We start from the raw sequence: 12,124 nt of genomic DNA on the forward strand, positions 1-12,124 counted from the left end.
AGTTTGACCTACTGCTGTCTTCCTTTTGGGGACGTGGGAGAGATTGGGTAGGGCATAGAGGAAAGGGTTGGGTGTGATCACAATTTTTGCTTTCAATGTTTTCCTGAGGAAATCTGTACAGCTGTCTATTTCCGTGGCACGTGAGGCTGCGGATGCCCTGGGCCTGCACCAGTGTTCGTGATTGACAAGGGAGGACCCGATTTCCCCTTTGCACTCCTATGTTCTCCACCCCTTCTGGTGGTCAGACCAGTCTCACAGAAACAATATGCTTTCTTGCTTTAGTGCCCAACTTGCCCTCACCATCACCCAAGGCTTAGTCACGGAGCCTCAGGCTGCCCCCTCTTTCTGCAGGAACTCTTTTCTCAACCATGTGGTGCTGGACTTTTTAAACCTGTGCTGTCTTGTACTCAAAATTGTTGGAGTTTGTTTGTAGTCTGCTCTCCCCGGGGAGATGGTGAACTTCCCCAAGGCAGGTTTGGCATCTGACACACAATCAGGACTGAAAAAACTTACCTTTCTTCCACATTCTTTCCCTAATTAACACCAATCAACTCTTCTTGTCAGGAGAGCAATCTTAGTGGTGGGTTAGAGAGGACTCCCTGCAAGTTTCTTTATATCAGGTTTCAACTGATAAAAATCAAAAGGTTTGAAACCACTTTTTCATCCAGGTGAGTCCCTTTGCCCAGTCAGATGTGCTAAGGAAGCCCTCAGGGTCTGTGGTTAGGGTTGGCAAGGTGCACCCTCACAGCTGGATCTCTTGTCCTTTGGACTTTTTGGTGGTTTGTACTGCCACACACACTTAGGCGAACCTGCAAAATTCAGGGTGTGTGTGTGTGTGTGTGTGTGTATGTTAGTGCATATGTTGGGAGGAGAGGGCTGTAATCTTGTTCTGACTTCTGTATAAGAACCTGAACAGTAAATGACGAAAAAAGAGAAAAAGAGGGGGAGGTACTGAAACATCTGTTCTTTTATTGTTTTATTGAAAAACATCTTGTTTTTCAAAGGCCGATCTGAGGTCTATCTGCTAAGTCAAGTGACTTCCAATGGAGGCCTGATGTGCTTAGGTTTTTGTTGTTATGCTTTCAGTTAAAATGCATGCAGCACCATGCATTACTAAAAGCAAACCTAAGACAGAAAAATAATCACAAATATCGGTTGTCAACTTTAGATTTTCTTTTTTTAATTTTCATTTTTTATTTTATAGGGGGGGGCAGAGGAAGAGAGAGAGAGAGAGAGAGAGAGAGAGAGGGAGAGAGAATCTTAAGCAGGCTCCACACTCAGCTCAGAGCCCTACAAAGGGCTCCATCCCACAACCTTAGAATCATGATCTGAGCCAAAATCAAGAGTTGGATGCTCAACCTACCGAACCGCCCAGGCGCCCCAGCTGTGGATTTTCAGAAATGCATTGTCAAGGTAGGGTGTTAGAACTTTCTAGTGAGGATAGGTAGTTTTCTTCTGTAGAATTATTTGACCATTATCACCTGACAAAACACCAGGGGTTTGTTTCCTGAGGGCATAAGGAGTTAACTTTCCCAACCAGTTGTTAAACAACTGACCTTTAAGATGTTCCTCAAAATTCTATTTATCTAGCATTGTACTTTGCCTCAAGTGGGCTGAGATATTTACTTCTTTCTTCCCTACCATTTCCAACTACAGAGTTTCATTCTCAGGTGGGCTTTCGTGGCTTTCTTTGATCTGGCCGTGGCCTATATTTATAGCCCCCACCCTTAGTATTCCTTGTGGTAGGCAGCTCCCTGCCACTACCGTATGTCCAAACTCTATCTTTCCTTTGAGGTTCAGCTTGAATACCAACCTTTCATTAATTTTTCTTTATTTGATGCTATCATTTGAAATTGATCGCATTGTACTTTGAACTTCGTGCTTTAGAAGTATATTTTGTGGAACTTCTTTTTGTGATGTCTATGTACCAGAGTTTATGTTAGTGTCTTTTCAGGGTAGAATCTGGCTAATCATACCCAGCCTAGTCGCTTGTAAAGAGAAGGTCCTTTCTGAGTAGATGGATGAATTAAATAAGTTTTTTTCTCTATAATCACTAACTGAATTATATTTGTTTATTTACCTATTTATGTGTTTAGCTCCCTCACTAGAATGGAAGCTCCTGAAGGCTGGAATTTAATCTTGTGAAAAGTAATAAACGAAAACTTTACTATATGGATTGGGGATGCTAGAAGGGGAGGTTGGTAGGGGGTGCTGGTACCACTCAGTGACAATTACGGAGAAGAATTGTCAATTACAGACCAAACAGAAGAATTCTCAACAGGAAAGAATCATCATTTACAGGCCCCAACATGAGAAGAAGTACATTGCATCTTCTATAAGAGGTTAACCACCCCTGTAACTCAGCTGATGAGAAACTGTCATCACTTGAACTCTTGCTTCTCTCCAATGGACTTTTGTTCAAAACAACTCCTCCCAACTTCCTCCTTCTTCTCCATAAAATAAGGTTCCTCTCTTTTGTTTGTTGGACTTGCCTATGGTTTTGCCTTGGCTTGCCTGTCCTGGATTGTAATTCTCTGCCATTCCCAAATAAACCCATTTTTGCTGGTAAAGTAACTGGCAGTTTTATTTTTAAGGTTAACAGTCTGCTTTGATCACTGTTAGTGCCAGCACCCAGAACAGTGCCTGACAATACTTTGTCGAATGAATAAATGGAGGAGTAAAGAGTTTGTGAGGTTTTCTGGGACCAGGAGGAAACACATTATCTATTGTGCCTATAGGGCATCTCTCTCATCCATTACTGGCCCAAGCAGAACTCTTGATTTCCCTAGCAAAACTGTTCCTCTCCCATTTTTATGATTTAGAAGAGTAACACCACCATGCATGACTTCCTCATGGGGCCTTAGGCCCCAGACCAGGGAGTCATCGTGAGCCGTTCTTTTCCTCAAATAGCCAATCCATCAGCAAATCTTGAGGGCTCTGCCTTCAAATAAATTCAGAATCCTGCCACTTCTTACTATCTCCACTGCTCTGGTCCTAGTCACCTCTCTCCTGAATCACTGCAAAAGCCACAGTCTAACTCATCTCTGGGCTTCCGTTCTTGGTGCTCACAGTTCATTCTCCCCCCCCCAGCAGTCGGAAAGATCTCAGAATATAAATAAAATCCCTTGCTTAAAGGGATAAATTATTTCCCTTACTTAAGGCCCTCCAGTGACTGCTTTTCACAACCAGAATAAAATTCCATATTTCTCATTCACCATGGCATTGCCTGGTTGTGCCCTTGCCTACTTCCTCAACCTTACCTCCTACCCCTTTTTCTTTTCCCCACATACTAGCCACATTGATTTTATTTCTGTCCCTAAAACACTCTAAGTTATTCCTTTTTCAGGGTTCTGCTCTTGCTCTTTCTTCTGCCTAGAAATCTCCTTGCCTGGATCTGTGTGGTGGTCTTCTCATCACTTCGGTCTCAGTTGAAATGTTACTTCCTCAAAAAACAAAGAAAGAAAAAACTTCCTTGACCATTCCCTAGCAAAAGTTGCCCCTTGCATGAAATCTCCATTTCACCACTGTCCTATGTTATTTTTGATTGCCTTTTTTTCATGGTATGAAAACATATTATTTGATCAGTTGTTTATTTGCTTATGATCTCCCCCTTCCTGCCTCTCTGCCAGACCCCTTTGTGAAATAACTCCAAGAGGAAAAGTCCTTTGTTTTGCTAATCACTGAATCTTTAGTGCCTGGAACAGCACCTGATATACAGAAGGAGTTCTGTGAATTAGTGAATTCGTATATTTCACTCAGTGCCTAGCAAACAAGAAACTGAATAAACATCTGTTGCAATAGCTTGATGGTGGAAAAGGGCAGGTTTTTCTTGAACCCAGTCTTCTGTAAGCCAGTGTGAGAACTGATCCCAAGACTTGCTTTCTAATGGCTTCATTTCACCTAATTAATATGACCTTTTGCAATGTACAGAGGCTGACATTCTTGTCTGGACAGTATTATTCAAAATTCTGGTCCTGATATTAGCATTGTGAGGAAATACCCTTCCCCAGCTACAGCCCTCCCTTTATTCCAATGACTTACATATTTCTTAGCATTTGCCTTTCCCAAGTTCCTCAACAAATTCCTCACTCGACTCTTTACCCCTTTTTTTCCTTTTCTTATCATTTGGTGTATTTTATTCTTGGCATTCTGTTTTTAGTAGGGGCTCAATAAATGAAGTGTTGTATTTATTTTATCTTTGTAAGACAGCTCTCAAGCCCAAAGCAATACTATTAATTGTGAGCACCCTGGTGACTTTAGGCATGTTTCAATTTTGTGTTTTGGCTTGAAGTCTCCTATGAGGTTGCTGTCAGCTGACAGCTAGGTCTGTAGTTATCTGATGGCCTGACTGGCAAGCCCTATTCAAGATGTGAATGCCAGGAGGTGAGGATGGTTAGGGCTATCCTGGAGGCTGGCCACCACGGAGATGTTGTGAGCAGCAGAAAACCTTTTATTGCAAGAAACACAATATGCAATTAAAAATGGTTTAAGTTATAAGGACTCATATACTATTTCATATAATAGGAAGTCCATGGACAGGGCAGTCATAGGGTTAATTCTTGGCCTTGATAACCTCCTCAAAGATTAACAGCTCACCATTTCTTCACTTTGACATCTTTGACATGCTGGAGATGTCCCCTATCATGGTCACATGTTGACTGCAGTGGTTTCAGGGGTCATATGCAGACAGGGCCACATCCACTGACAAGGAAAGGAATGTCAGTTCCGTGAGTCAATTTTATTATGAGAAATAACATTCCCTGGAAGTACTGCTGTAGATGTCTCAGGTCGAAATGACCAGAATTAGGTAACATAGTCATACATAAAAAACATAAGATGTATATCGTGAAGCCATATGTTTGGAAGCATTACCGTTGTGTTAAGTACACACCTCATTTTTTCAGTCAGAAAAGGAAAATCTTGGTGCCCACAGAAACTCAACTTTAAAAATGAAAAAAAAATTAGAGAATTTTACAGATATTTTAGTATAAATGTATTCAATTCCGTCAGGACTGTAGAACTTCCCAGAGTATCAGTACGCTGTTTTTCTCATCTCCCCAAGCAAAGGGGGAAGGAATGGCTCGACTAATGACCTTTTTGTGGTATTTACCCATTGGCCTTTTCATGTGACCCTAGGATGGTCTATTTTGCTAGGTGTGGTATATAATAATGGATGTGAATGAACACACTGCAGAAAGATGAAGGATTTATTGACCATAGTTCTTGCACTGACACCTGCTAATTAGCAATAAGTGGCTTGGAAAGTGAAATGTGAAAGCAAAATCGCAGACGTGAATTCTCACGTACATGCTTCCAGGTTATTTAGAACGTGCCAAGTTTTCACTAAGAATCAAGAATTAAGCTAGAAGACAAGACAACATGGGCATATACTTAGTAAAGAGAAGATTTATGTTTTATCGAATAGTATACTATGCTCCGTTCTTTTGAAAATTAAAATTTTCAGACTCTTAACATTTTCCAAAATAAGGCGATTTAAAAATACCTTTATTTTTATGCTTGTTAGTGGTCTGTTTTCTTGTCCAAAGAGAAACTGAATGATGAGTTCTGCTTAAAACACTCTTAGGCCACAATGGACTTACGTTCGTTCGTTCTCGGCCTTCAGTGAGTTTCTGAAACTTTCTTTGCCCAAGGCTAAGATACTCAAATAGGGGTTTATTAACATTAACATACCTGTAATTCTGGTTCTTAGATGAAAAGCATATCTGAGCTTGGTTCTGGAATCCTTACTCAAGTAAAACTCCCAGTTTTGGCTGAAATCTTTGGCACCCTGTGTCTGATTAAGACGCCTGCATCCAGTTCCAAGTAACCCCATTTTGATACCACTTCTCAACCCCCCAACCCATTCAGTGTCTTCCACCCAAAAGGACAGTCCAGAACCAACCAGTCGCTGAAACCGTTAAACGTTATTTGTTTTCTTGAGATGAACCACGCGCATAACACACCCCTTTTGAGTGAAATAATGTCCTTGTGTAGCCATTTGTCACCCCTGGGTGGATGAGGCCAACGAACTCTCCAAAGTTGCTGTCTCAGGAATAAATTTCATTCGTGGTTGGAAAAACCAAGTGAGGAATGTTATGGGAAAGGGAAAATAACTTTTATTTGCCTGGTGGTTAAGTAGGGGTAAGTAAAAATCGAGCCGAGTACGTGCTTTGTTTGAGCGACGACGCAGTGCGTTGAGTGGAAGACAAGACGCCCATCGGAACCGGCTTCTCCCTTTGTCTTTCACTCCACCCGAGGTGGGGGGAGGGCGTGTCATGCGGATCTGGGGTGGCGGGACTGAGGGGGCTTGCGGCGCCCCAGCGGCGAAGGCGGAGGCGCCAGGACGCCGCTCCTGGCTTCTCAGGATGCCAGCCGGCTACACACAAGGTCGGGGGCAAGGCCGCGCCGCGGCTCGGAGCCCCAAGGAGGGGCGCGAAGGAAGTGAGGGCTGCCAACCCGAGGGCGAGCGGCGCGGGCGGCGCCAGCCCGGGGGCTGCAGGGGCGGGGCTTGCGCAGCGCGGCTCCCGGGGGAGAAAGGAACCTCTGCAGTGGCGGGGCCGGGCCGCGGCCGGAAGACGGGGGCAGGGGGGCAGCGAGGAGGGAAGCGACGGCGGGCGGGGCCTCCGGCGCGCAGCCCCAGTAGGTCTCCGGGAATTTTCCACTAAGGCGCGGAGCGCCAGAGCCGCCGAGGCGCAGCCCGCCTCTGCGCACCCGGGGCCCACGTGACGGTGATTCACCAGGCGCCGCCTCCCGAGCCCCGGGCGGGGAAGCGACGGGGTGAGGAGCGAGTGTGCAGTGGAGGAGAAGGAGCGGGGGAGGGGCGAGGACGGTGCGGAGAGTGAGAAGGGATGTGCGGGGCAGGCGGGTGGAGGAGGACGTCGGAGGTGCGGAGGCCCCTCCCGCGTGGCCGGGGCCTGCTGGGCGGCTGCCGTGCGCTCGCGGGCAGTGCTCGCGGGCCACGCTCGCCCGGGGCGAGCCCAGCGCGTGCCTGCGACGGGGAAACCTTGATAGCCCTCAAACGGCAGGGTTCTTCCGGGGTGCTTTGAGGAAAGCCACAGGGGGGCTGAGGTCCTGCGGGGTTTCCGCAAACGCGCCGGGCGGCTGGGGGATGCCCCGCTTGGGAGATCGCAGTGTGGGGAACAGTCACGCCCTGTTGGAGTCTGTCTGTTCCTGTGTACGTGGCTCCTGACGTGGACAGCCGCGGCGCTGGAAGGCGGGCACCGGGGGGAGGCAGAGAGGGACAGACGGACAGAAGGAAGGGTGCGGCCTTGGGCCATCATCCGTGGCCTGGGAGACCCACAGGCACCGGTATTTGTCCGTTTAAACCCGCAGACCCACCAGGAGACCCTTGAGGCTTCGGTGGACGTGGGGGTTGTCGTGCAGCTGGTTCCAGATGGTTCCCCCGTGACGACTTTTGGAATTGGCATACCAAAGATTTCCTCTTACCCTTCTGCTGTGTTGATTAGACATTACACAGACACCCCGCCCTTATCGCTGCTCTTGCAAGGAAACATTTATTACAGAAGTACTCCCTACTGTTTCATCTCTCGTGTCCTTTTAGGTTCTTTCGAGTAATTGTGACCTTTTCCTTTTCCTCAAGTTCCATCAAAGACTTGGAAACAATATAAAAAGAAAAAAAAAAAACTAGCCTGAATTAGAAAGTTAAGATCTTTGTTTACCAAATGCGTTGCCTGGGAAGGCATCCTTGTGGGTTTGCTCTGTTGAGGTTTCCCCAAGGCCTCTTCTGGGGCCTTTTCCTCTCATTTCCACCTCGAGGCAAAAGCTGCTGAACTTGCTGGATGCCTTTTCCACTTTGGTTTTAACTTTTGTGCCGGAACTATGTATATTGTTTTCCCATAGGTTTCTGCAATTAGAATTACTGTAACTAAAAAGAATAGCTAATGTTTGTGCACTGCTTGGGATAGGTGCTCTTTCAAGTTATTTATAAATGCGTGAATATTTAATTCATCAACACTGTATGGTGGGGGTTATTATACACCTTACCTCATTCCTTAGAGGTCGGGAAATTGAAGTCAGATAACTTCTCCAAGGCCATCCAGTTTGTAGGTGGAGGAACTGGAATTTGAAGCCAGACTGTTGGAGATAAATCCCATGCTAGTGGTCACTACGGTGTGGAAATTTCCCATTAACAAACATAATTGTCCTGAAATATTAAATGTACATTTTGGTGGAATTCCCCCCCCCCCCCTTTTATTTATTTAGCCTTCCTGAAGTTTATTTTGAAGAGATGTCTAAATTTAGTTGGGGTGGAAAACCACACACAATTTAAAAAAGAAACTTATGAAGAAATCATGCATTCCAGGGCAGTATTATTACATTTTTCTTACATGGAATATTATTGAAATATTTGACTTAACTTCTTTTTCTCGGAAGGGTTTGTCTTCAAATACCTATAACCCCTAGTAAATAGTAAAACCTCCAGGAAAATGAGGATGAGACTCTACAGTTGTCAGTGTTTGATAAATATATATTGATTGAAATGTGCTTGAGAAGTGAATACCCTTGAAATGGTCGATGACATAATGCAAAGTGAAAAGGAAATTTCCAAAAGAAACATGAATGTTGGATACGTTCAATAAGAAGATACTATGGATTTCTTTCCTTCTTCTCTTCCTCCCTCCTACCTTCTCTTTTATTTTTATTAAAAAAATTAAAAAAAATTTTTTTTAACGTTTTATTTATTTTTGAGACAGAGAGAGACAGAGCATGAACGGGGGAGGGGCAGAGAGAGGGGGAGACACAAAATGGAAGCAGGCTCCAGGCTCTGAGCCATCAGCCCAGAGCCCGACGTGGGGCTCGAACTCACGGACTGCGAGATCGTGACCTGAGCTGAAGTCGGACGCTTAACCCACTGAGCCACCCAGGCGCCCCCCAAAAAAAATTTTTTTTAAATGTTTATTTTTGAGAGAGAGACAGAGTGTGAGTGGGGGAGGAGCAGAGAGGGAGGGAGACACAGAATCTGAAGCAGGCTCCAGGCTCTGAGCTATCAGCACAGAACCCAATGTGGGGCTTGAACTCATGAACCGTGAGGTCATGACCTGAGCTGAAGTCGGACACTTACTGACTGAGCCACCCAGGCACCCCTCTTCCTTCTCCGTTCTTGTAAAAATATACTGAGTTGGGATTTAACAGAAACCAGGAGACCAATGTACGCATGGGGAACGTAGTCTCTGTCCATTCTTGGTCTGTAGTGAACTCATCCAACCTCCCTACTTTCTTACTTTTCCTTGTATTTTGTATACATTTATCTATGTTTACTACTAGATATTAACTACCCAGGTCTAGGGATACACATTTTGTTTGAGTGGGTGTATATGCCATTGGCCCACTTGTTATTTTGCATGTTATAGTTTTTTGATGTTAAATAAGAACAAAAACAACTGAAAAATTTTGTGTCTAGTTAGCCAATTTTATTTCAGGACCCAATTAATGGTCAGAGGCTTAATAACCATAGGCTTAATCCTGACCTCGCAATTTGGGATCCTTAGAATAATAGAATCATAGGATTTTTTTGCTGAAGGGGACCTTATTACTGCTCTGTCCAATGCACATCTACTAGCCACACAAAGCTATTTAAATTTAAATTAATTAAAATTAAATAAAATTAAAAATCAAGTTCCTTATAGCATTAACTATATGTATATATATGTATGTATATGTATCTTTCAAGTACTCAATAGCTATATGTGACTTGTGGGTACCCTATTGGACGGTATTGAAATAGACATTTTCATGACTGCAGAAAGTTTTTTTGGACAGAACTGATAAATGAAAAAAAATAGGTAGAACACTTTTATTGGCCTAACTATGTCACTGTTAACTAAAAAATATTTCAGATTGCTTAGTTCTTTTACATGCAAAGAACATCATATTTGGGGTGCCTAGGTGGCTCAGTTGGTTAAGTGTCCAGCTCTTGGTTTTGGCTCAGGTCATGATCTCACGGTTTTGTGAGTTCGAGCCTTGCGTTGGGCCCTGCACTGGCATTGTGGAGCCTGCTTGTGATTTTCTCTCTCCCTCTCTCTCTGCCCCTTCCCCACTTATGCTGTCTCTATATCTCTCAAAATAAATAACCTTAAAAAAACCCCACACATTTCAAATGTTTATTTGTATTTGAGAGAGAGACCGAGAGCGAGCAGGGGAGGGTCAGAGAGAGAGAGAGGGAGACACAAAATCTGAAGCAGGCTCCAGGCTCTGAGCTGTCAGTGCAGAGCCCAACACGGGGCTCGAACCCACGAACCATGAGATCATGACCTGAGCTGAAGTCGGACACTTAACTGACTGAGCCACCCAGGCACCCCAGCATCACATATTTCAGATGTTTGTTATTTCATATAGAATAAAATTTTCTTCCTTAACAGTTGTGTTTAAATTAATGCAAATTTAAACATATTCAGAAGAACTGATGGTTCAAAAGGACTCCTCTTTGTTTCCCTTAAAGTGAATATTCCCCCCCAACCAATCCTTTGTGAATCTTAGTTTTTTCTGTGTACAAGTGCTCTAATCAACTTGAGTCACTGCACAAGTTTGACATTCATTAGATTTGGCTGTACATTTTAAGCTTGCATGATTGAGAAACTCAGATTCTCAGTAATGTTGGTAAAGGACAAATGCCAGATGGTTTTGGAATGTCCAAATCTATATTTAATGACATCACACGTGCAATACAGACAGTTCTCAATTTACAAACACTTTATTCAGAAGCAGCCCAAATATAAAACATACTAGCATACCTTTTTTAAACTCCTCCTTAGAACAGTATTGCCAAGGTAGTCTGTGCAAGTTAGTATATAAAAAAATAAGGGTAAATCTTGAAGTTCTTAAAGAGTGTATAGCTTGAGTTATGGAGGCAACGAAAAAGCTGTGAAAAGCCCTGGGGAATCAGTAGAGGTTGTTTCCACAGTGGCACAGATTTGCTTAAGCGGTAACCCCCTGACAAAAATAGTCCAGTCCCACCTTTCCCCAGCAGACCCCACCCCTTCTTGCTCAAGATCTCTTCCACGCCCCCTGGGTTCAAAAATCCTCCACTTTCATTTGTACTCCAGTTTAATTTCTGACAGTTCGAAGTTTTGTGGTCTTGGGCAAATTTGGGTCTGAAGTTTCCTTTCAGAGAAGGAAACTTCTCTGAGCCTCAGTTTCCTAAACCCTACAGAAAGAATAATAGCATGCTGCTTATCAAGAATTAAAGGAAAATTTATGTAAAAATACTTAATAGATTAGAAGACTAGTATAAAAACAAGACATTATGGGGGTGCCTGGGTGGCTCAGTTAGTTAAGTATCCAGCTCTTTTTTTTTTTTAAAGTTTATTTATTTACTTGGAGAGAGTACAAGCTAGGGAGGGACAGAGAGAGAGGGAGACAGAGAATCTCTACCAGGCTCCACGCTGTCAGTGGGGAGCCTGACGCAGGGCTCAATCTCACGAACCCAGGAGATCATGATCTGAGCTGGTCGCTTAACCAACCGAGACACCCTGGTGCCCTTCTTCTGGCTCTTGTTTTCGGCTCAGGTCATCATCTCACAGTTCGTGAGATCAGCCCCCTCGTCCGGCTCTGCACTGACCTCGTGGAGCCTGTTTGGCATTTTCTGTCTTTCTCTTTCTCTCTGCCCCTCCCCCTCTCTATCTTTCTCTCTCTCAAAATAAATAAATGAACTTAAAAAAAAAAAGGCATTATGATTATATATTGATTAGTAAAGCTGAAAGACATCCCCCCGCCCCCACAAGGTTAAATGGTTATCAGTCACCTGCATATGATGGGAATCTGGTTCATCGGAATATTTAAACGAGTTGGTGGCTTGAATGTTCTTGGGGAATGAGGGGTGTTGGAAGGCAATGAAAAATAATAGGTCAAAATTTCAAAGGAGGTTGGGTAAATACCACGTTTTCTTTTAAAGAGTGAATGTAATTGCTTGCATTTTCTCTCTACTTCCTTCTTCTGTTTCATTGATTATTCCTAAGGCTAAAGTTTCTCCTTTACATTTTAATTCACCTGACATAGCATGTTTTAAAAAATTTAGCGTCGCTTGCTTTGATTTTCCAGTTGTCTTTTGCTGATGGAGCTTCTGTGAAGGGCAAACTCAAAGTACAACTGGCTGCCCCAGCACAGG

General features: G+C 43.9%; 1 protein-coding gene across 3 annotated transcripts; it reads right to left on the reverse strand.

Annotated features, from left to right (window-relative positions):
* Positions 1-5,841: 5,841 nt before the first annotated feature.
* LOC113592935 (uncharacterized) lies at positions 5,842-11,027 on the reverse strand. 3 transcript variants are annotated; one of them, XM_053226149.1, is made up of 3 exons: positions 10,752-11,027; positions 8,005-8,094; positions 5,842-7,864 (listed from the first exon to the last, which is right to left on the reverse strand). In XM_053226149.1, the coding sequence occupies exon 3, from the start codon at positions 7,425-7,427 to the stop codon at positions 6,132-6,134; it is 1,296 nt and encodes a 431-aa protein (XP_053082124.1). In that variant the 5' UTR covers positions 7,428-7,864; positions 8,005-8,094; positions 10,752-11,027; the 3' UTR covers positions 5,842-6,131. The 3 variants fall into 3 exon arrangements, with proteins under 3 accessions (XP_053082124.1, XP_053082125.1, XP_026891344.1); XM_053226150.1 differs by having other exon boundaries at positions 5,842-8,094; XM_027035543.2 differs by lacking the exon at positions 10,752-11,027 and having other exon boundaries at positions 8,005-8,392.
* Positions 11,028-12,124: the final 1,097 nt, after the last annotated feature.

The sequence above is a fragment of the Acinonyx jubatus genome, chromosome B4 (assembly GCF_027475565.1).
Source record: "Acinonyx jubatus isolate Ajub_Pintada_27869175 chromosome B4, VMU_Ajub_asm_v1.0, whole genome shotgun sequence".
Taxonomy (NCBI): Eukaryota; Metazoa; Chordata; class Mammalia; order Carnivora; family Felidae; genus Acinonyx; species Acinonyx jubatus.